At 40.0% G+C, this 24,818-nt stretch overlaps 1 protein-coding gene across 6 annotated transcripts in view; it reads right to left on the bottom strand.

Moving 5' to 3' along the window:
• Nucleotides 1-2,781: 2,781 nt before the first annotated feature.
• The window catches only part of DGAT2L6 (diacylglycerol O-acyltransferase 2 like 6), a 36,019-nt gene continuing 13,982 nt past the window's right edge, over nucleotides 2,782-24,818 (bottom strand). Inside the window, exons 2-7 of one of the 6 annotated variants that reach the window (XM_055338384.1) lie at nucleotides 8,104-8,139; nucleotides 7,552-7,571; nucleotides 6,934-7,138; nucleotides 6,124-6,298; nucleotides 4,146-4,357; nucleotides 2,782-3,714 (exon numbers count right to left, since the gene is read on the bottom strand). In XM_055338384.1, coding sequence (XP_055194359.1) covers nucleotides 3,560-3,714; nucleotides 4,146-4,357; nucleotides 6,124-6,298; nucleotides 6,934-7,138; nucleotides 7,552-7,571; nucleotides 8,104-8,139 — 803 coding nt within the window. In that variant the 3' untranslated portion in view covers nucleotides 2,782-3,559. Of the gene's footprint in view, nucleotides 3,715-4,145; nucleotides 4,358-6,123; nucleotides 6,299-6,933; nucleotides 7,139-7,500; nucleotides 7,572-8,103; nucleotides 8,215-24,818 lie in introns of all 6 variants that reach the window. The other 5 variants (XM_055338382.1, XM_055338381.1, XM_055338380.1 and 2 more) reach the window with 5 other exon arrangements.

The following is a 24,818-nucleotide window of genomic DNA, read 5'->3' on the forward strand; positions in this document are numbered from 1 at the left end:
TTCTGGACATTTAATAGAAATGGAATTATGTAATATACAGCCTGTGTTTCTGGCTTCTTTCAATTAGCATAATATTTGCAAGGTTTGCCCATGTTGTGGCATGTATCAGAAGGAATGAAATTCCTTCTATGGTTGAATAATATTCCATTGTATAGATATACCATATTTTGTTTATTCATTCATCAACTGATGGACTTTTGGGTTGTTTTCATTTTTTTGGTATTATAAATAGTTGTGCTATGATCATCCATGTACAAATCTTTGTGTGATCATGTATTTTCAATTTTGGGGGTCTATATGTAGGAGTGGGACTGCTAGGTCTTACAATAACTCCATATTTAACTTTTTGAGGAACTACCAACTTGTATTACAAAGGGGCTGCACCATTTTACATTCCTAACAGCAATGCCTTAGGGTTCTAATTTCTCCATATCCCTTATTAATACTAATACTTGTAATTGCCTGCCTTTATTATAGTCATCCTAGGGAGTGTGAAATGGTATCTCATTATGGTTTTGATTGGCATTTCCCTAATGATTAAAAATTTTGAGCACTTTTTCATTTGTATATCTTATTTGGAGGGATTTCCATTCAAATTCTTCACTCATTTTTTAAGATTTACCTATTTATTTTTAGAGAGAGAAAGAGAGAGTGCGCATGTACCTCCATGCAAGTTAGGGGTGAGTGGCAGAGGAAGATAATCTCCAAGAAGACTCCCCACTGATTATGGTACTTGCCCTGAGGACCCTAGAGATCACAACCTCAGCAGAAACCTAGAGTCCAGTTGTGTACTTAACCAACATTGGGTGCCTGAGCCACCCAAGCACCCCCCTTTGCTCACTCTTAATTGTACTTTTTGTCATTGTAAGAGTTCTTTATATATTCTGCATACTATATTCTTATCAGACATGTGATTTGCAAATTTCTCCTGTGGGTTGTCTTTCCATTTTTATGATAGTGTTCTTGAAGCACAAGTGTTTAATTTTAATGAAGTCCAACTTAGCTATTTTTTCATTTGTTGTTTGTGCTTTTGGTGTCTTATCTAAGAGTCCATTGCCAAATTCAAGGCCAGCAAACTTTACTCTTATGTTTTCTTCTGTTTTATAGCTGCAGCTCTCATTTTAGGTCTTTGATCCATTTCAAGTTAAATTTTGTATGTGGTATGAGGTAGAGTTCCAACTTCATTCTTTTCCATGTGAATATCCAGTTGCCCTGAATCATAAATTGAAAAAACTATTCTTTCTTTCCATTGAATTGTCTTGGCACTCTTGGCAAAACTCAATTGATCACACATGTATGAGTTTGTTTCTGGATTCCCAATTCCGATCTATTGATATAAAAGTTTTTTAATGAATAAATTACTTTCCCTGAGGTGTAACATGGATCCACTCTGAATAAAATCCATATGACTTTGCCCACACTTATGAACTAATTTAAGTGGGGTATCATGGGTCCTTATTTAGGAAAATTAAGCTGATTAATAAATAGGTCTCTAGGAAATGAGGAATGGGAGGTGTGGTGGTTGATATTAGAAAGACCTTTGGATTAGAATTAGCAAGACTTGGGTTTGAATGCTAATTCTATACAAAGCAATGTAACTTTGGGCAAGTTACTTAACTGCTTTGAGTTTTAGCTACTGAGAAATGGAGATGACCTCAATCTCACAAGGCTGGTGTTGGCATTAAGAGACAAAGATTGTGAAAATGATGGCATAATCCCTATTACACAGTAGGTACTTGACATAAAGTAGACTCACAGTGTGTGCCTGGTCTCATGGCTCCCTTCTTTTCTTTTCTTTAAAGATTTTATTTATTTATTCATGAGAGACACACAGAGAGAGAAAGAGGCAGAGACACAGGCAGAGGGAGAAGCAGTCTCCATGCAGGGAGGCCAATGTGGAACTCGATCCTGGGACTCCAGGATCATGCCCTGGGCCAAAGGAAGCACTAAACTGCTGAGCCACCCAGGCTGCCCTCGTGGCTCCCTTCTTTCTGACCCAGAATTGTTACATGAGTCTAGGAGTACGTGAGTCTAGGAGAGATGGACTACTCAGTGGATATCTATGTCAATTTTCACAGTTTTGCTGTCTCCTACACTGTATAACAGTCCTTCTTCCTCACCTTTTTTGTCAGAGGAAGTATAAAGGATGGATGAAGAAGAGGAAAATGGCTCTCCACAGACCAGCTTCCTGGCAGGGTTTGAGGGAAGACCAGCAGTGAACTACAGTAATTAGAAACTAGTCATATGACGACATCAAGAAGGTGGTGAGGCAGGCATCGGAGGGTCCCCTCAAGGACATCCTGGACTACACTGAGGACCTGGTTGTCTCATGTGACTTCAACAGTGACATCCACTCTTCCACCTTCAATGCCGGGGCTGACATTTCCCTCAATGACCACTTCGTCAAGCTCATTCATTTCCTGGTATGACAATGAATTCAGCTACAGCAATCGGGTGGTGGGCCTCATGGTCCAAGGCCTCCTGGACCATCAGCCCCAGCAAGAACAAGAGGAAGAGAGAGGCCCTCAGCTGCTGGGGAGTCCCTGCCCCGACTTAATCCCCCAACATACTGAGAATCTCCTGACCTCCAATTTACATCCAGAACCCCTGAGGAAAGGAAGGGGCTTGGGGAGCCCTACCATGTCATGTACCATCAATAAAGTATAACGTATCCAGCCCCCCCCCAAAAAAAGAAACTAGTCAAAGCCTGTTTTATGTATCTAGACCTTTATTATTTTTTTTCAAAATTTTATTTATTTATTTTAAATTTTATTTATTTGAGAGAGAGAGAGTGAGAGAGAAAGCACAAGCAGGGGGAGGTAGAGGGAGAAGCAGACTCCCTGCCAAGCAGAGAGCCTGACAAGGGGCTTGATCCCAGAATCCTGGGATCATGACCTGAGCCGAAGGCAGATGCTTAATCAACTGAGCCACCCAAATGCCTCCAAATTTTATTTAATTTATAGTTAGTTAACATATAGTGTAATACTGGTTTCAGGAGTAGACCTTTATATTTATAGAAGAGACAGCATAACTACATGTAAAAATTTTTGCCAGTGTAGAACTGGGTCACAACTGAGGGAATCCTTTCTACTTGGATCAGGAACTACAGGTCAGGTCCCTGGTTTACCTTGTTGTATTTCCCAAATTGTAAGGAGGTGGAGGAAACAAATCATTCCTATTCTCAACAAGTCTTCTAAGCCTAAATCTACATACTGATGGTGCTGCTAAGGCTTGGGAGGAAGGAGTCCTGGTGCTCTTTGGCATCTCATTCCTTTGATCAGAGAGCTGGTTGGAGTCAGGGGACAAAAAAAGACTTGTGGATTCACAAGACTCCGATTTCTTCTACTTTTTAAAAAAGATTTTATTTATGAGAGATACAGGGAGAGAGAGGCAGAGACATAGGCAGAGGGAGAAGCAGGCTCCATGCAGGAAGCCCGATACGGGACCCTGATCCTGGGACTCCAGGATCATACCCTGGGCTGAAGGCAGAAGCCCAACCGCTGAGCCACCCAGGCATCCCAAGACTCTGATTTCTAAAGTGGGGGATATATAGCTCCTGTTATATGATTGTCAGCTCCTGGGTCTCAGGAAGGCCATATTGAACTTTGTGCTGGTCAAACAGCTTGCGCAGGGCACTGATGTAGAGTGCATGGTACTTGTCCACTGTCTTCTTGTTTGGCCTCTTAATCTTGGGGATTGGCAGGGGCTCCCCAACTATGGGAAAGGAGAAGAGATAAGCATCAGAACCTCCCCTCCCCAACTCAAATTACCCATCCTTCAGAGGGAGCCACATAATCAATCAAACTCAGTATCTGTGTCCCCTCCCTTTCCTTTGTTTTTTCCTGCTGCTCTAGCTCCTTTCCATCCCACATTCTCCAAATACCTTATCTCATGCATGCTGATGAGAATGAGAAGAAGGCTCAGAAGAGAGATGAAGGAATGTTTGTGAATAAAAATGGTCTCGTGGGAGCTATTAAATGGCCACAACTCTTACTGTTTAGTTGTCCTGCCCACCCTGCCCTCAGCCAATCCTACTGGAATTCCCATTGCCCATCCCAGCTGTTTGCTAGGCCTCCTGGACTGATGGATGACCTGGGTGGGGTGAATCAACAACGAGGGTGGTCCAAAGGTATTGGAAAGCTCACCAACAGTGGTAATGGGCCGATTGAAAGGAAGGAAGCCCCAGGAGTCTCGAGTGAGGCCCCGACCATGGAAGGTACAGAAATTTAATCCCAGGATTTTTTTGAATGTGGCCTGGAAGGTTTTTTGGAAGAACCTTATCCATGTGCCCTCAGGGAAGGTCTCTTGATTGTGAACCTCATTCTCTCCAAAGGAATAAGAAGGGACAAGGTATGCTCTGCAAAGAAAGGAGAAGTATTAACTCTTCCAGGGAGCTCCCCCCCAGCAAAATCCTCTCCAAGGTGTGAAACCTTTCCAATCTCCCTATTATAGGACAAGAACCCAAGTACCCAAACATCTTCAGCTTTTGTTTCATTCTTGCCATGCCCCACCCTTTTAACTGAACCCTTTGGGGGGGGAGCTGCTGCACCTTGTCTTATGATAGAAAGAAACTAATCTTAAGCAATCTAACTGTCGTTATTACACCCAGTATCCAGAGTGATCTTCCTTAACTGCATATCTGGACCTGTCATTCCTCTCTTTAAAACTCTTCCAGAGATCCTCACTTTATATCATGCTGCTTGCCATGGCTTTTGTGCTCTAGCTTTTGTGCTAGCTTCTCCTCTCCCCACCCCTTTCTTGCAATCTGCTTAGCCATACTAAGCGTGCCAAGTTGTTTCTTGTCTATGCTTCTTTGTACATTCTGCTCCCTCTGCCAGAAATGCCTTCCTTCTGTCTTCACATGGCTAATTCTATTTTGCCCTTCAATGCTTAGCTCCAGTTTCAATCTCTTGAAGAAAACTTTTTTGACTACCTCCAATTCCCTCCCCCACAATGTGAATTAGGTACTCTTTATCTAGTGCTCATCTTTCTCCGCACTAACACTATTCTAATTCAGTTATTACAGTCATCCTCTTACCTATCTGACTTCCTAGTTGTCTGTCAAGCTGATCAAAGGTGGGAAATCTGTCATTCATCTTTGGATCTTTAGGGCCTCACATAGTGCCTGATACGTTGTAGGTTTCCTGAGTCCTTTCTCCCTTTTGGTCTGGCTGGCAACTCCTACTAATATTTTAGCTCACAATTCAAATGTCACTCACTCATGAAACTTCTACTTGGAGTGAAAGTTTTCCCATCAGTTGTTGTTCCCATAGCACTAGGACTAGATTATTCAGGGTTTTGCAGGCCCTTGTAAAGACTTTGGATTTTGCTCAGAGTGAAATTGGAGCCATTGGAGCATTTGGAGTAGTGACACAATCTCACATTTAATGAAGTCATCCTGGCTACAGTTGAGAGTAGACTCTTGGATGTGGGGAAGGCAGGGAAAGAAGCAGGCAGAGCGTTAGGAGACTGTAATAATGAGGGGAGAGATGATGCTAATTTAAACCAGGGGGGTTACAGTTGAGATGTAAGTCGTTGGCTTCTGGATATATTTTGTAATTATATGTGTGCATATCTATTGTTCCCATGGGACTGTCAGTTTCTTAAAGGCAAGGATCAGGTTTCATTTATTTTTATATCCCCAATGCCTAGTACTATGCCTGACACACAGTAGTTGTTCACTAACTGCTGAACAAATGCATTCTATTTATCAAACCAGATTATATGCTGTTTGGGGGCAATAACCATGTCTTATTTATTTTTGTAATTCCCCCAGCCCCCAGCCCAATGCCTTCCTTGTCCTGGGTAGGTTCTCTGGACCTCTCAGTTAGTGAGTTGAAAGCAAAGCTCCACTTCCCCTGACCCCTAGCCTACTAGACTAATGGGCAGAAGATAAAAGTCTTTTCCCATTGTTCTTTCTCCAACTTCAAGTAAAAAAAATGCCTACAAATGTTATCTGGAGGCTCAAACACCATTAAGACGGTGCAAAGGAGCAGAGGGAAGCAATCAGAGTAAAGAGAGAGCCCCCTCTAACAGGTTTCCAAAGGAGGGAGCCATTCTGGAGAGGTGCTACAGAGTACCTATGGCACTCTGACAATAGGGCACCAGAACCTGGGGACCCACCCTGTCTTCAGTGCCAACTTCACAAAACCTTTACGTTCTTTAAGGTAGATGGTAGAGACTCCCGGTCGACACAAGAGGGCTTCAGCAGCTCCACCCACCACAATAACCACAGCATTGCCTGAGTCTTTCTGGGTCAGCAAATACTTCAAGGCCAAGCCACTCACTGGGCACACACCTGTGAAACCAAAGAGTCAAGTGACATAACAAACTTGGTGCCTGAGATTTGGGAAAGGGGTTCTTCTGGGCTCTTCATGCTGGAGACAGTTCTGTCCCCTGACTATTGTTTCCACTCTTCTGTCTTTGACCTCCGCATCCTGGGTTAGCCCTAGCCTGAGGTTGGTCCTTAGGGTCAGCTGTTTGTCTTGTGGGGAATCTGTGATATTACATTGAATTCCTCTACCTGCTGCCTCTTAGATCAATACTATCCACTCTCCCCAGTCTTACAGCTTTAGAAACTGTCCAGAGTTCTCTCCCTCAGGAGTGATCAGGACTAGCCACTAGCCACCACCAACCTTCTGTTTTACACTTTGGCTTTGATCCTGAACTCGACTTCTGCTTCCTCCTCTGAAAGGATTCTTGGCAATTCTTTTAAACGCCTGTAACTTACCCTACTGTCCAACTAAACCCTGCCTCCCAGATCTTAGACAGAACCTGATGCATGGCCACATACTCTTGTTACTGGCTTTGTGTGTTCTGAACTCATTTTTTACTAAGTCTTCTTCCATCAAGATATGAGATGTGGACTGTCAGTGCTTACAGGGGTTGGAGGTCTGAGGTAGGCCAGAGAATGGGATGATTTCTTATACTCACCCATTGACATCACGTAGTCTCGCACAATGGGGATCCAGAAAATCCATTCCAAGGTCCCTATGGACGGAGTGATGGCTGGAAAAATCCGAGCAAAGCCAGTGGCCTCAGTAGCAAAGTTGATGAACACACCATAAGAAACAATCCCATGGGGGTGATTGGCAATAATATAGTTGTGTTTGGGAGGGAGGTCATGAGTCTTCACCAGCTGTTAGAGAGAGATTGAGTCAGAGTGGTGGATAGGAAGAAGGAAGAGAGGACATGTGGACCCAGATACCAGCAGATACCCTGTGTTTCCCTTGGGGAGCCCCAAATCTCTGTTCATTGGGATGTCATCACTGTCAGAGGATTGCCAGGGGTTATGATGCTCAGAGAGTTTGCCACTGTGAAGAAAGGCTGCTATCCATTCATCTCCCCACCTGCCCATCTATCTTATATGCCTACTCTGCATTATGCTTCTGGGACTTGACTTTCACTGCTGGCCACTAAAGCCTTTGAAAACATGGCGCTGAGTGGGGAGGGAAAGTCTGGGCAACAGGAACCAAGAGCACCAAAAGGAAGAGTGGTTACCTTTATTGGGAAATAATTTTGAAAATACTTCCAGAGGGTCCAATTACGTACCCAAGCTGAACGCCTACCACCTGTGGGTACAGAAGGGAAGGAAAGAGCAGATGAGCTACAATCCCTCAAACATCTCTCAGAGGTAGAAGGTTCTTCCTATAGTCCTCAGGTCACAGAAGAAGTCCCCTTTTCACATTTCCATATCTCTAGAACGTAGTGCTGTAGGCACTGTCCCTGAGTTCAACCCCCAAGAAGATATAGGAGACCCCTGCTTCCCTGGAGCCAGCCAGGAAAGTGATGGGTAAATGTCCCAAAACTGAGGGCACCTGCCCTGAAACCTCTTAATCCTTCCTCAGAAGCCTGGGAGAGATGAGATCTCTTTTCCTTGCTGAGCTTTGCTCTCCTCTCTCTGTCTCCTTCCCTGTACACCTATTTGCTTCTTTCCATCTTTCCAGCCCTCCACCTTCCTAACTCTTTTCCTTTCCCTTTCCCCTTCTTTCCCCTTCCTATCCTTTCTCCCTCTTCTTCTCCCACTCTCTCCCTCCATTTCCCTCTCCCTTTGGTTCCATCCTTTGCACAGACAGGGACCATCACACTTCCCTTGTCTCATACCTTGACTGTGGGTATTCCAATCATAGGCGAGCCAGCCTAAGGTGAGCACAGACAAGATCCATAATTTAGTGAACACCAGAAAGTAGGGTATAAGCAAAACAGGAATCACTCCTGAGGGGAAACAAAATCAGTTTCCTTTGATTTCTTTCAAGTTTAATATAACTCTAACTGCCATCTCCACTCTATACAGAAGGAGCAGGTCAAGGCTGATACGAGACCCTTCTCTCCCTTTCCCGTCACAACCTCTTTCAGCTCTGCTGTAGTTCAGGCTGTACTCTGAGTCCCTGGACCTGGGTCCCTTTTTGATGGCTGAGATCTTAACTGAGGAAACAACATAACCATGATATTATCAGAGCAGGCCCTCAGCTGGGGTCAAATGGCAGCACTGCTTGGCAAGAACAGCACCTTGAACCAGTGGCTGACATCCCATTTCTGAGACTTCAGGAATTCCTTTCTAAAAGCTTGACCCTCTTTTCTTTCTTTTTTGGAGATTTTATTTATTTATTTATTCATTCATTCATAAGAGACACACAGAGAGAGGCAGAGATACAGGCAGAGGGAGAAGCAGGCTCCCTGCGGGGAGCCCGATGAGGGAATTGATCCTAGGACCCCGGGATCATGACCTGAGCCAAAGGCAGATGCTCAACCACTGAGCCACCCAGGTGTCCCTTGACCCTCCTTTCTTTGTGGAACTGCTTTCAGTACATACTAGTGAAGAGGGCTGCCTGTCGTATACAGGCTGATGCTGAGAAGAAAACACATATTTAGAAAGCACTTTCCTATGTTCAGTTTTGTCACATTCAGAATGTCTCAAAAATCTAGAAAAGGGAATATTATTTCGGTTAGCAAAGGGTCACAGTAGACTTTGAAATGTAAACATGATACATCTCACAGCAGTGGGAATTAAATCCCATTTTAAAATCTACATTCATGGGATACCTGGGTGGCTCAGTGGTTAAGCATCTGCCTTTGGCTCAGGTCCTGATCCTGGGGTCCTTTGATCGAGTTCCACATTGGGCTCCCGCAGGAAGCCTACTTCTCCCTCTGTCTATGTCTTTGCCTTTCTTTCTGTGTCTCTCATAAATAAATAAATAAAATCTTAAAAAATAAAATAATCTGCACTAATGGGAAAGAGGGGCTAAGTACACATATTGTGAATGAAAAAAGACCCAGCTAAAGGAATGACTTATTTGGCCAGGTAACCACATTAGGTAGATGAAATTTCCAAAGAAGGGGAAGAAACTCAAGAGTTACTTAGCAGCAGGTTTGTTTCTTGCATTTTGGACATAGATGAAAAAAAAAAAACAGGAAAAAGATGGAATGGGCCTTTCTTTAAAAAATCATGTTATGGAGTAGAAGAAACCTTAGTGATCGGCTGAATTCTCTCTGCAAGAACTAGCTGAGATGGTTGTTATAATCATGCTAATTAAATAGGAAATAGTGGTGGGAGGAATTTCACAGGGAGCTTTCCACTGATAAACGTCCTGCTACCTCTGACCCTCATAAATGAGAGTAAATTTGCCAGGTAAGCTTCAGAACAAAACTCAGCAAGAATCATTATTAATTAAAGGTAGTCTAAATGTATAATTTATTTTATATCTTGCTCCAAATAAATTTAGTTTGTATCCCCAGTATTTAGAACAGTGCCTTGCACACAGTAGGTATTTAGCAAACATCTACAGATTGACTGAAAAATAAATGTTTTCTCTTTTCAATAATGAGTTAACGTAAATGATTAGTGTTTAGGCAGCATTTGTGTTATTTTTAAATAGATGCTATTTAAAAATCATAGATGGATTATGTACCTAATATCTGGTCTCTTTCAGTTATACACAAGTTCTAAGGGTAGTCTAGCCAAGAGCTATACTTCCATAAACACCATCCCCCTTGTGGAATCTATTTGAACTGCAGGTGTGACACCTCAGGAGACCATAAATGTCCTTTGAGGACCAGCCTGCCAGATGCAGCCTGTTTGAGTGTCACTGGTGTCACTCACAGTGACAGAAGGGTGATTTAAAGAGATAAGGGAGGACAGCCCCTGTGGCGCAGCGGTTTAGCGCCGCCTGCAGCCCGGGGTGTGATCCTGGAGATCTGGGATTGAGTCCCACGTCTGGCTCCCTGCGTGGAGCCTGCTTCTCCCTCTGCCTGTGTCTCTGCCTCTCTCTTGCTCTCTCTGAATAAATAAGTAAATAAATCTTTTTTTAAAAAAACAAAGAGATAAGGGAAACAGAGGCCAAAGGTGGAAGAGCTAAATCTCATGGAACAAGGAATTCTATGACAGAAAGCAACGTTATCTGAGGCAAGAATGATAAAGAACAGCCTTTTGTGCATATGTATATGTGACCCTCCCTTAGATAATACGGCCTTGACACGAGGAGATGCTTCCAAAAATTTGTCTGTGTTCAAGTGAGAAATCTTAGTGTGGATTATCAAGGAAGAGGTTCACATAAGGCAGGCTCTTAATTTAGTTTATATTGAAGATGGCCAAGCCATTCTAATAGATGTGTAGTGTGGCATCTCAAATTTTAATTTTAATTTCCCAAATATCTAATGATGCTTAACAGCTTTCTATGTGCTTATCTGCCTTCTGTATCCTCTTTGGGGAGGTATCTATTTCACTTTGGTTCATTTTTCAATTGGGTCGTTTGAGTTTTCTTACTGGTGAGTTTTAGGAGTTCTTTATACATTCTGGATACAAGTTCTTTGTTGGATATGTGATTTGCAAACATTTTCTCTCCCAGTCTGTATCTATCTTTTCAGTCTCTTAACATGGTCTTTCTTAGAGCAAAAGCTTCTAATTTTGATGAAGTCAAATTTATTATTTTTTCCCTTTATATATTGTGCTTTTTTTAATTAAAGATTTTATTTATTTATTCATGAGAGATACACACACACAGAGGCAGAGACACAGGCAGAGGGAGAAGCAGGCTCCATGCAGGGAGCCAAATGTGGGACTCAATCCCGGGTCTCCAGGATTAGGCCCTGGGCTGAAGGCGGCGCTAAACCGCTGAGCCACCTGGGCTGCCCTATTTATTGTGCTTTTAATGTAAAAATCTAAGAACCTTTTACCTCACTTCAGGTCACAAAGGTTTTCTTCTAAGTTTTTTACTAAAAGTTTTACAGTTTGTGTTTTACATTTATGTCTGTGATTCATTTTGAGTTAATTATTTTAATAAGATGTGAGGTTTTGACCAAGGTTCATATACTACATATGGATATCTGGTTGTTCCAACATTTGTTTAAAAGACTACCCTTCAGCCGTGCCTGAAGTTGGTTAAGTGACTACCTTCAGCTCAGGTCATGATCTCAAGGTCTTGGCTCCCTGCTCAGTGGGGAGTCTGCTTCTTCTTCTCCTCTGCCCCTCCCTCTGCCCCTCCCCCTGCTTGTGTGCATGTTCTCTTTCCTGAAATAAATAAACAAAATCTTTTTAAAAAATAAAAGTCTGCCCTTCTTCCATTGAATTGCTTTTGCATCTTTCTCAAAGATCCATTGGCCATAGGAGGGTTCAAGATGTGGTATAGAAAGATCTTAAACTCATCTTCTCCCATGAACACAGCAACTCTACAGTTACACAAGGAACAATTTCCTCTGAAAAGGCCCTGAAAGATACCTGAGCAGAGCCTCCACAACAAAGGATAAAAAGCCACATTGATATAAGTAGGAGAGGTGGAGACATAGTCTAGCAAGAAACTCTCACATTCAGGAACAGTAACCCACATTTGGGAGGGTGTCTCATAATCTGGAGCTCGTCCCTGAGGAGTGAGGAGTTTGTCCCTCCTTTCAGGCCTCCCAGTCCTTGGGAACTGCACCAGAAGTGTCTGGTCTTGAAAACCAACAGGGTTTACTTCAAGGAGAACCATAGGACTAGGAAATAGAAAATTCATGCTTAAAAGGGCTTGTACACAGATCCACTTGCCCTAGGACCCAACACAAAAGCAATCATTTGAAAGTCACTTGGAAACTCATTTATTAAAAAATAAATAAATAAATAAATAAATAAATAAATAAATAAATAAAAGAAACTCATTTATTAATCTTAAAGCATCTGCTAGAGAAACAGAAACCTGTTTGGATGCTCTTCAAAGATGGAGGCACCTGTGGGTGTCATTTTTTAGTTCTTCTGCTCTGTTGGTATTGGCACTAGCAGGTGACTTTTTCACACCCTATCCCTAGCCTGCTAGCTCCACTAGGACTGCCACCCTCACCCCATGTACTGCAAGTGCAGGCTATCCCACTGCAGCTGGGCTGGCCAAGTGCCCCACCCCCATGTGCTATAGTCGTGGCCCACCAAGCTGTAGCCAACAAGCACATGCAGCCCATACAAAGGATACCTCTTGAGTACCTGGCTTTGGTGGCCAGGGGGAATGTATTTATGGGTCCCATGAGTCCAAATCAATTGGGGAGATAGTCTTTGGCGGGCTACTGCCCACAAGGCACTGCACAAACAGCAGACTGAAACAAACCCCTACTTTTCATGTGAAGAAGTTTTATTTCCTTGTCCTGAAGCTTCAGCCTGAGAGACAGGCTTTAGGTTTGCCATACATCCAGAGGCTACAGAGGCACCCCCCAGGGAATATGGACAGGGAGACACCATATTAGTGCCCTCCCTTGTCCTCCCCACAGCTGGCTAATACCACTCAGAAAGGAGCTTAAAGTCTAAAGCCACAATTTTTGCAACTATTGCCCAGGGGACACCTCCAGAGCTTCTTGTCTGGATGTCAGCAGGATTTATACTGTAGACTCCCAAGACTGTATATATTTACCTACCTTAAAAACTGTTGCCTGAGGATCTGGCTTATAATTAGCCTGAAACTAAACTGTTTGAGATATCTCTCTCTTGAACACTAACAGGTGTTGCATACCCTCAACAAATGGAATCTATGGAGAACAACTCAGGCTATTTAAACAATTACAAAGGTCTGAGAAACAACCAAAAGGTAGAGAAAAGCTAAATGATAAATTTAATCTCCTACACAAGGCCACTCTTTCAAGACTGGGAGAAATAGCTGTTACATAGTAACAATCATAGAGGGTCAAGCAAATTGAAGACAGAGGGATATGTTCCAACTGGAAGAACAAGAAAAAACCTCAGGAAAAGAAACCTTAAAAATGGAGATAATCTACCTGATAAAGAATTCAAAGTAATGGCCATAAAGATGTTCACTGAACTTGAGAAGTAAGAACAAACACAGAGCTTCAACAATGAGATAGAAAACAATAAAGTACCTAATAGAAGTCATGCAGCTGGAGAATATAGTATCTAAACTGGAAAATACAGTAGAGGGGTTCAATAGCAATCTAGGTAAAGCAGAATAAAGGATCAGTCAATTTCGCAGGGCAGAAGAACTAACATCAAGCAGCAAAGAGAAAAAAATGAAAATAAGTGAATATAGCTTAAGGGATTGATGGGACAATATCAAGCAGACTAACATTTGTATTAAATGGGTCCCAAAAGGAGAAGAGAAAGAGAAAGCAGTAGAAAACTTATTAGAGAAAACAATGGCTGAAATATTCCATAACCTAGGGAGGAAAACAGACAGCTTCAAGAAGCAGAGTTCCAAATAAGATGAACTCAAAGAGATGTGTACCAAGACACATTATAATTCAAATGCCAAAAAATAAAGAGAGAATATTAAAAGCAGACAGAATAGCCAAAGTAATCTTTAAAAGAAGAAAAAAAGCTGGAGATATCACAATCCCAGATATACTACAACACTGTGGTAATCAAAACAGTATTGTTCTGACACAAAAATAGACACATAAATCAATGGAATAGGATAGAGAGCCCAGAAATAAATCTATGTCTATTTGGTCAGTTAATCTATGACACAGGGGGCAAGAATATATAAGGAGGAAAAGTGTCTCATCAACAAATGGTTCTGGGAAAACCAGACAGCTACATGCAAAAGAATGAAATTGGACCACTTTCTTACACCATACACAAAAATAAACTCAAAATGGATTAAAGACCTAAATGTGAGACATGACCATCAAAGTCCTAGAAGAGAACAGGCAACAATGTCTCTGACATGAGTCACAGAAACATTTTTCTAGATCTGTCTTCTTCTGCATGTCATACATGCTGAGGATACAGAGGCACCCCCCAGGGAACATGGACATGGATACACCATATTAGGGAAACAAAAGCAAAAATAAACTATTGGAACTACATCAAAATAAAAAATCTTTTCACAGCAAAGGAAACCATCAACCATCAATAAAACAAAAAGACAATCTACTGAATGAGAGGTTTGCAAATGATGTATCTGATAAGAAGTTAATATCCAAAATATATATAAAAAACTCACATAGTACCAAAAAATAACCCAAATAAAAAAATGAGCAGAGGACATGAACAGACATCTTTCTGAAGACATACAGATGGCCAATAGACACATGAACAGATGCTCAACATCACTAATAATCAGGGAAATGCAAATCAAAACCGCAATGAAATATCACCCTATACCAGTCAGAATGTCTTGAATCCAGAAGACAAGAATTAGAAAGTGCTGGCAAAGATGTAGAGAAAAAGGAACCTTTGTGCACTGTTGGTGGGAATGCAAATTAGTGCAGCCACTGTGGAAGACAGCATGGAGGTTTCTTAGAAAATTAAACAGAGGGGCTACTGGGTGGCTCACTTGGCTAAGTGGCTGTCTTCAGCTCAGGTCATGATCCCAGGGTCCTGGGATTGAGCCCTGCATCAGGATCCCTGCTCAGTGGGGAGTCTGCTTCTCCTTCTCCCTCTGTCCTGCCATACTCCCCCCCAGCGTTTGTGTTCTCTCTCTAGCTCTGCTCACTCTCAATTAAATAAATAAAATCTTTTTTAAAAAGAAAATTAAAAATAAAATTACCATATGATCAGTAATTCCACCACTAGGCATTTACCCCCCCCAAAAAAATGAGAAACACTAATTTGAAAAGATATATACACTCCTATGTTTACCGCAGCATTATTTACAATAGGCAAGATAATAGAAGTAACCCAAGTGTCTATCCATAGATGAATGGATAAAGAAGATGTTATATGTATATGTGTATATATACATGATCTTGCCATTTGTAACATAGCTGGACCTGGAAGGTATAGTGCTAAGAGAAATAAGTTAGTCAGAGAAAGACAAATATATAATCTCACTCATATGTGGAATTTAAGAAACAAAACAAATGAACAAACAAGCAAAAAGATACCAATAAAAAAGAGACTCTTAAATACAGAGAAAAAATGGTGGTTGCCAGAGGGGAGATGGGCAGGGAGTGGGGTGAAATAGATAAAAAGGATCAAGAATTTTTTAAAAAAAGGATCAAGAATACATTTATCTTGATGATAATGTATAGAATTGTTGAATCATTCTATTGTACACCTGAAACTAATGTAACACTGAATGTTAATTATTCTTCAGTGAAAAGAGAAAAGTAAATAAAAGAAACCAAAGTGCTGAAAGGAAGAAACATCCAACCAAGAAAACTCTACCTGGCAAGGTTATCATTCAGATTTAAAGGAGCGATAGAGAGTTTTTTACACAAGCAAAATTAAAAGATTTGATCACTACTAAACTGGCCTTACAAGAAATGTTAAAGGGATTTCTTTAAGCTGAAAAGAAAGGCACTAGGAACATGAAGACATACAAACATAAAAATGTACTGATAAGTGCAAATGTATAATAAAGGTAGCAGATTAACCTCTTAAAAAGCTAATATGAAGTTAAAAGATTTTTTTTTCTGTTAAGAGCAAATAAATGAGAAGTACTTCAGCTGCTCAGCACACTGCATGGAGTATTTTTTAAAGTATTACAAAAGATCAAAGCCCAGCGACGGGGCCTGGAACAGCTGGAGCTTGACTTGAGATGCATACAAGTGTATTCTGCCACCACAACCACTGTCTTTGTTACCTTTTTTTGAATAAGAATATATCCATTCTGCCTAACCCTGGGTTTTTGGATCACCATAGTTGTCCTGGGAATTAATTGCATTTCATAGGTCATCTGAATTCCCATTTCTAAAATGGGGGTCCTGGCCCTGCTGAATACTACAGGTAGGTAGGTCTTTAAAAGGCCACTAGTAGAGAATGTCATGACACCTGATTGATATGCAGAGTGGGGAGCTCTGGAATGTGGCCTGATTGTGATGGCCCAGTAAGGACAGCCCTGAATTGTCTGTGACCAACCTCTGCTGCAGGAGTGGCCCACAGTACCAGTGAGATCTGCCAGCTGTGGCTGCAGGTTCCTGAGAGGGCATTCCAGAATATAGCAGCACATGTTGTCTCCAGGTCTTAGTGATTGAAAATTATTAAAAATATTTAAACATATTTAAATTAAGAATCTATTGATAAAGAAATATTTATAAGGGTGCTTGGGTGGCTCAGTCGGTTAAGTGGGGCTCAATCTCATGACCCTGAAATCACACCCAGAGCTGAAACCAAGAGTCAGTCACCTAACCAACTAACCAACCTAACCAACCAGATGCCCCAGTAGGGGGCTTTAATACCTCGCTTACATCATGGGTAGACCATCCTGACAGAAAAGCAATAAGGAGACAGCCTTAAATGACACACGAGACCAGATGGACTTAATAGATATATACATAACTTCCCAAAGCAGCAGAATACACATTCTCCTCAAGTTCACATTCTCCAGGATAGATCATGTTGGGCCACGAAACAGGTCTCAATAAATTTACAGATTAAAATCATATCAAGCATTTTTCCCAGTCACAACGGTATGAAACTAGAAGTCAATTACAGAAAGACAACTAGGATCAGATGGCTTTGCTGGTGAATTCTACCAAACATTCACAGGACATTTAATACCTATCTTTCTGAAAGTCTTCCAAAAATTTAAAGAAGAGAGAATACTTCCAACTCATTTTGTGAAACTAGAATTAACCTGACACTCAAACCAGACAAGAACACTACAAAAAGAATGAACAAATGAACAAAAGAACGAAAGAAGGTAGAAAGAGAGAAAGAAGAAAGAAAGAAAGAGAAAGAAGAGAAGAAAGAAAGAAAGAAAGAAAGAAAGAAAGAAAGAAAGAAAGAGAAAAAGAAAAGAAAAAGGAAAAAATTACAGGCCAATTTCCCTAATGAACAAGACACAAAAATCCTCAACAAAATATTAGCAGACCAAATTCAACAATACATTAAAGGATCAGATACCATGATCAAGTGGGATTTATTTCAGAGATGCAAGGATGGTTTAGTTTAGCATCCACTAATCAAACAACATGATATATCACACTAACAAAATGGATAAAGATCACACAGTCATCTCAATAGATCCAGAAAAATGACTTGACAAAATTCAACATTCATTTATAATAAAAACTCTCAACAAAGTGAGTATGGAGGGAATGTACCTCAATATAATAAAGGCCATATATGACTAACCCACAGTTAACATAATATTCAACAGTGAAAAGCTGAAAGCTGCTAAGATCAGGAAAAAGACAGAGATGCCCATTCTCACCACTTTTATTCAACATAATATTGGAAGTCCTAGCTACAGCACTTAGACAAGAAAAAGAAATAAAAGGGAAGGGATCCAAATCAGAAAGAAAGAAGTAGGGATGCCTGGGTGGCTTAATGGTTGAGCATCTGCCTTTTGTCCTGGGATCGAGTCCCACTTCGGGCTCCCCGAGGGGATCCTGCCTCTCCCTCTGCCTATGTCTCTCCCTCTCTCTCTGTGTCTCTCTTGAATAAATAAATAAATATTCTTTTTTTAAAAAAAAAAGAAAGGAGAATGTAAAACTCTATTTGCAGCTCACATGATACTATACATAGAAAACCCTAAAGACCACGAAAAGCTGTTAGAACCAATAAATGAATTCACTAAAGTTGCAGGAAACAAAATCAACATACAGAAATCTGTTGCATTTTTATACACCAAGAACAAACCATCACAAAAAGAAAGTAAGAAAACAATCCCATTTACAACTGCTTCAAAAAAAAATTCCTAGGAATAAATTTATCCAAGGAAGTGAAAGACATGTACACTGAAAACTATGAGACACTGATAAAGGAAATTGAAGAAGACACAAATAAGTGGAAAGATAGTCTGTACTCATAGATTGGAAGAATTAACATTGTTAAAATGTTCATACTACCCAAAGCAATCTGCAAATTCAATTCAATCTTTATCAAAATCCCAATGGCATTTTTCACAGAATTAGAACAAATAATTCTAAAATTTGTATGGAACTGCAAAAAATCTTAAATAGTCAAAGCAATCCTGAGACAGTAGAATAAAGCTGGAGGTATCGAACTCCTAATTTCAGACTATACTACAAAGTTATAGTAACCAAGACAGTATTGTATTGGCATAAAAACATATAGATCAATGGAAGAGGATAGAGAGCTCAGAAATAAACCCACACATAATATGATCAATTAATTTATGACAGAAGAGTCAAGAATATATAATGAGAAGGGGGAAGTCTTTTCAATAAATAATGTAAGGGAAACTGGGCAGCCACATGCAAAAGAATGAAACTAGACCTTACGCCATACCCAAAACTTAACTCAAAATGGATTAGGGACTTGAATGTAAGATCTGAAGCCATAAAATTCCCAGAAGAAAAAAACATAGGTAGTAAGCTCCTTGACATTGTTCTTAGCAATTTTTTTTATCTGACTCTGAAAACAAGGGAAATAAAAGCAGAAATAAACAAATGGGACTAGGTTAAGTTAAAAATCTTCTGCACAGTTAAGAAAACCATCCATAAAACAAAAAGGTAACCTGCTGAATGGGAGAAGATATTTACAAATCATAAATCTGATATAAGGGGTTAATATTCAAAATATATAAAGAAGTCATACAACTTAACAAAAAACCAACAACCTGATATAAATAGGAGCAGGGGATATGAAAAGACATTTTTCCAAAGAAAACATACAGATGGCCAATAGATACATGAAAAGATGGTCAGCATCACCAATCATCAGGGAAATGCAAATCAAAACCACGATGAGAAACCACCTCATACATGTTAAAATGGCTATTATCAAAAAGACAAGAAATAACAAATGTTGGAGAAGATGTGGAGAAAAGGAAACACTTGTACATTGTTGGTGAGAATGTAAATTTGTGGATCCACTATAGCAAACAGTATGAGGATTCTTCATATTAACAATAGAACTACCATATGATCCAGCTATTCCACTCCTGGGTATTTATTTGAAGAATACGAAACAGTAATTAAAAAAGATATATGCACCCCCCAATGTTTGTTGCAGCAATATTCACAATAGCCAAGATATGGGAACAACGTAAGTGTCTATGGAAAGATGAATGGATAATGATGCAGCATATATATATGATGGAATTCTACTCAGCCATAGAAAGAAGGAAATCTTGCTAGTTGCATCAACATGGATGGACCTAGAGGGTATTATGCTAAGTGAAATAAGTCCAACATGGGATCCCTGGGTGGCGCAGTGGTTTGGCGCCTGCCTTTGGCCCAGAGCGCGATCCTGGAGACCCTGGATCGAATCCCACGTTGGGCTCCCGGTGCATGGAGCCTGCTTCTCCCTCTGCCTGTGTCTCTGCCCCTCTCTCTCTCTCTGTGTGACTATAATAAATAAAATTAAAAAAAAGAAAGAAGTCCAACAGTGAAAGACAAATACCATATGATTTCATTTACATGTAGAATCTAAAAACCAAAACAAAGAAACACAGCAAAAATAAACTCATAAAGATTGGTGGTTACCAGAGGGGAATGGGGTTGGAAGGTGGGCAAAGTGGGTGAAAGGGCTCAATTGTATGGTGATAGATGGTAACTAGACTTAGGATGGTGATCATTTTATAGTGCATACAAATGGTGAATTATAATGTTATACCTTGAAACTTATACAATGTTATACACTGATTTTATGTCAATATAAAAAAATCAATTGGTCATATTTGTGTAGGTCTATTTCTGGACTCTTTTTTCTGTTCCATTGATCTATCCCTTGCTAATACATCACTGTCTTGATTACTGTAGTTGTATGCCAATTCTTAAGGTCAGATAGTGTGATTCCTCCAATTTTATTCTTTTTCAAAACTTTTTTAGTTATTGTAATTCCTTTGTTTTTCTATATAAGTTTTAGAATCAACTTGCCTATGTCTACATAACCTCCTGGTGGGAGTTTTAAAAATTTTTTATTTTGAAAAAAACTTTAGATTGATAGAAAATTTGCAAGAATGTTTTAATAAAATCCCATATAACCTTCACCTATATCTTCCTATTGAAAATATTCTATGTTTAATTTATCTTTAAATATGTCTATACATCTGTGTTTGTATTTGAAACTACATTGCAGAGATCATAACCCTTTGCCCCTAAATACCTAAGCACATATTTTCTAAAAACAAAGACATTCTCTTCCTGCATCACATCCACAGTGCTATTATCAAGTTTGGGGAATTTAATATTTATGCAAAAGTGTTATCTAATATACCTGCTGGGATTTTTATTTGAATTATGTTACATTTATAGATAAATTTAGGGAGAAATGACATCTTTATTATATTGAATTTTCCAATCCATGAACACAGTATGTCTCTAACTATTTAGGTCTTTAATTTTATGCATTAGTACTTTAGTTTTCAGCCTACAGATGCTGTACAGGTTTTGTTAAACTTATTCATAAATCTTTCATTTCTGGAGAGGGCATTTAAATAGCATTGTCTTAAAATTTCTATTTTCTTATTTTTTTCTTTTTAGAAGGGAGGGAGGGGCTCAGAGAGAGGGAGAAAGAGAATCTTAAGCAGGCTTCATGCCCAAGGCGAGCCTGATATGGGGCTCGATCCCAGGACCCTGAGATCATGACCTGAATCAAAATCAAGAGCCAACTGAGCCACCGAGGTGCCCCTTAAATTTCTATTTTCAACTGATTTCTACTAGTATATAGAAATGTGTGATCTTGTATCCTGTAGCTTGGCTAAACTCCTTTGCTAGTTTTTGAAGGTTTTTTTCTTCTTTTTTAATAGATTTCCTGGGGCACCTGGGTGGCTCAGTGGTTGAGCATCTGCCTTTGGGTTGGGTCATGATCCCTGGTCCTGAGATTGAGCCCCGTGTCAGGCTCCCCGTGGGGACCCTGCTTCTCCCTCTGCCTATGTCTCTGCCTCTCTCTCTGTAGCTCTCATGAATAAATAAATAAATAAAACCTTTTATAAAAAAAGATTTCCTTGGAATTTTCTACAGCCAATCATGTCATCTGTAAATTGGGCAGGTTTTTTTTCTTATTATTCAATCGTTTTTTTTTCTTCTTCTCCCTGTCTTATTGCACTTGCTATGACTTTTAGTACAATTTTAAATACAAATGGTGAGAGTGGACATCCTTGTTTTGCTGCCATCTTAGGGAGAAAGCTTTCAGGCTTTCATAAAATATGATGTTAGCTGCAGTGTTTTTTATAGGTGCTTTGTATCAGGTTGAGGAAGTTTCCTTCTATTCCTAGTTTACTGAGAGGTTTTATCATGATTGAAATGGAAGTTTGTCAAATGCTTTCTCTACATCAGTTGATATGATCATGTGTTTTCCTTTGTTAATGTGGTAGTTTACATTGATTTTCAAATATTTTCACTTGCATTCCTGGGATAAAGCCCACTTGGCCATGATATATTATGCTTTGTATTGCTGGATTCAATTTGCTAGTATTTTATTGAGGATTTTTGCATTTATATTCATGAGAAATATTGGTCTATAGTTTTCTTTCTTGTACTGTCTTTGTCTAGTTTTGGTATCAAGGTCTGGCTTCATAAATGAATTGACAAGTGTTCCTTCCTCTTTTTTGTAAAAAGATTTTATATATTTATTCATCACACACACACACACACACACACACACACACATAGAGGGAGAAGCAGGCTCCACTCCAGGAGCTCAACACAGGATTCGATCCTGGGACTCCAGGATCACGCCCTGGACTGAAGGCAGATGCTCAACTGCTGAACCACTCAAGCATCCCTGTTCTTTTCTCTTTTATTTTCTGGGAAAGATTGTGTAGAATCTGTGATATATATTCTTTAAAATGTTTGGTAGAATTTGCCGTTGAAACCATCTGGGCCTGCAGTTTGCTGTTTTGGAAGGTCTCTAATTATACAAAATTAAATATTTAATTTAATTAATGGTTATGGATTATCTATTTTATCTTGTGTGAGTTTTGGCTGTTTGTGGTTTTTGAGGAAGTCCCCAAACATCGTTGTTAATTTATTTTTCTTTTCAGTTCTGTCACCTTTTGCTTCATATATATTGAAGCTCTATTGTTAGGTGCATCTATATTTGCATAGTTATGTCTCCTTGGTAAACTGACCCTTTTTACCCTGTTTCTGACTTAAAAACATAAATTTAAACTTGTACAGCCTCAAATTACTAACGAATACTAGCTTAAGCTAAAGATGGCACCAATATGAATCTAAGTGGGTCCTTTCTTCAAAACATCTTTGGTTCATCTTACTTGCTCACTTTCCCATATCGTAATAGCCAATATTTACTGTATACCCATTACGGAAAACTAAGTGCTTTACATGAGTATTTTATTTATCTTCATAAAGACTCCATTAAGACAGCAATTAATTTTATTTTGTAGATGAGGAGCCCAGGTTTAAAGAGGTTAAATAACTATCTGAGACCACAAAGCAAGCTTATGGTGAGCAAGGGTTGAGAACTCAGACTGTTTTACTCCAGAGACTGCACCTTTAACCGCTAAGCTCTAATTATTTTTCCCTTTAGTCAGTTATCAATTCTTGGCAGTTCTGTCTTCCAAACACCTTTCAAATTATTCTATTCCCCATGTCCATGCTACCACCCAGTCCAAGCCACCATTATCTCTCTCTTAGATGACCCTCAATGTCTTCTAACTAGGCTCCCCACTTCTATTTAAGCCCTGATGCAGCTAGCATGCTAAATAAATGCAAATCTGACTCTGTCACTGTACAACATATAACCAAGAACATAGCTGGCTTGTCAAAGAAGCATTTCTGTGGCTTTGTATTTACTTATTGGGTCTAAATTATCTGTAAATATGAGAACGTGTGGGAGTAAATGGTAATTTAATAATTTAGCATCTAATGTGGCTTCCTATGACTCTTAGGTGAAGACTCCTAAGGTCAGGTCTTATAATCTTGGTTTCGAAGGCACTCTGTGGTGGAGGCTCCGGCCACCCCCTTGTTTTCTGTATTCCACCATACTGTTCTGTCAGGTCCTTCAACTCATTCTGCGCTCTAGCTTCTGGGCTTCTGTGCATGCTGTCCCTTTTACTTGGAAGAATCTTTCCTCAGCTCTTTCCTGGCTAGCTTCTATTCATCTTTTAGGCCTCAAAATAAGTGTCACAGTTTTCAATGTTTTGGAGTTCTCTTTGACTTCTTTCCCTTTCCAAAAGATCTCTCTCCCATTCATTCTCCTGTTCTATCCCCATTGCTCCTGTAATGGATTAAGGCTTCATCTCCCCTGGTCTGGACTGCAGTCTTTGTCTACTCTTTTTGCCTGCTGGTGTCTTTCCTCCTGGTCCATTTCCCATGCTACTGCAAGATTTTTTTTTTTTGAAAGCATGGTCATAATGATGTTTGCCTCTGAAACCTTCAGTATTTTCCCACTGCTGACAGGAAAAAGTGTACACATGCTATCCTGATGTGTAAGGCCCCCCATGGACTACCCACACACAGCTTCCTAGCCTCATCTCTCACTATCTGCAGTGACATTGCTTATGCTCTAGCCCAGGATTTCTCAAAGTGTTGTCCCCATACCACTGTAGGTATGCTAGACTGGTCTTGGGTGGTGTTTGGATGGAAAATTATTTTAATGTACAATGAATAAAATTGAATTTATGGTAGTAATATAAAATTTCTGTTAAAATACATTAATTTGGGGATGCCTGGGTAGCTCAATCCGTTAAGCGTCCAACTCTTGGTTTTGGCTCAGGTCATGATCTCCGGGTCCAGGGATGGAACCCTGCCCCAGGCTCCATGCTGAGTGCAGATTCTGCTTGAGATTCTCTCTCCCCATCCCTCTGACCCTCCCACTTATGCTCCTCACTTTGTCTCTCAAATAAATAGATGGATCTTTTCAAAAAATAAAATGTATTAATTTAGGTAACAGCAATGAGTCAATTTGGAAAAATTGTTAAGTCATAATAGCACAAGCAGTTCTCAGCTATGGAAAAAAAAATAGAGGATGGGATGTGAATGGCTGAAATATAGGAAACAGAAGCTCAACTACCTTAGTCTACTTCCCATTCCCTTAACTCACCATACAATTTCATATCTCTATACCTTTGGTGATGCTGTTCCTTTATTCTGAATACACTCTTTCAACTTTCTGCCTAACAAAATTCTTTCAGCCTTCAAGGATTAGCTGAAATGATACCCTCTTGATGATATTTTTGGTGATTCTCTGCTCAGAGTTAAGGATTCTCTTCTCCACACATGGCACATTACTTATGCTTCTATCTAGGCCTGTTTCATTCTGCTGCTTGTGTACTTAGTACCTCATATGTCTGGCCCTCTCCCTATTAGACAGTAAGCTTCTTGAAAACAGCCTTTATCACAGTGCCAAGCACAGGGAGATGACTCCTGATAAATATTTGTTACGTGAAATTATAACACATCGGGAAGTTTTGATTTCAAAATTCACCAAGTAGCAGATGAAAGCTAACAGGGACAAAAACCACTAATGCTCTTATTCCAACAAGGAAAGGCCTTCTGGGGATCCAAGGTGTACATGTGTGTATAAGGCTATA

The sequence above is a fragment of the Nyctereutes procyonoides genome, unplaced genomic scaffold, assembly GCF_905146905.1.
Source record: "Nyctereutes procyonoides isolate TBG_1078 unplaced genomic scaffold, NYPRO_anot_genome, whole genome shotgun sequence".
Classification (NCBI taxonomy): Eukaryota; Metazoa; Chordata; class Mammalia; order Carnivora; family Canidae; genus Nyctereutes; species Nyctereutes procyonoides.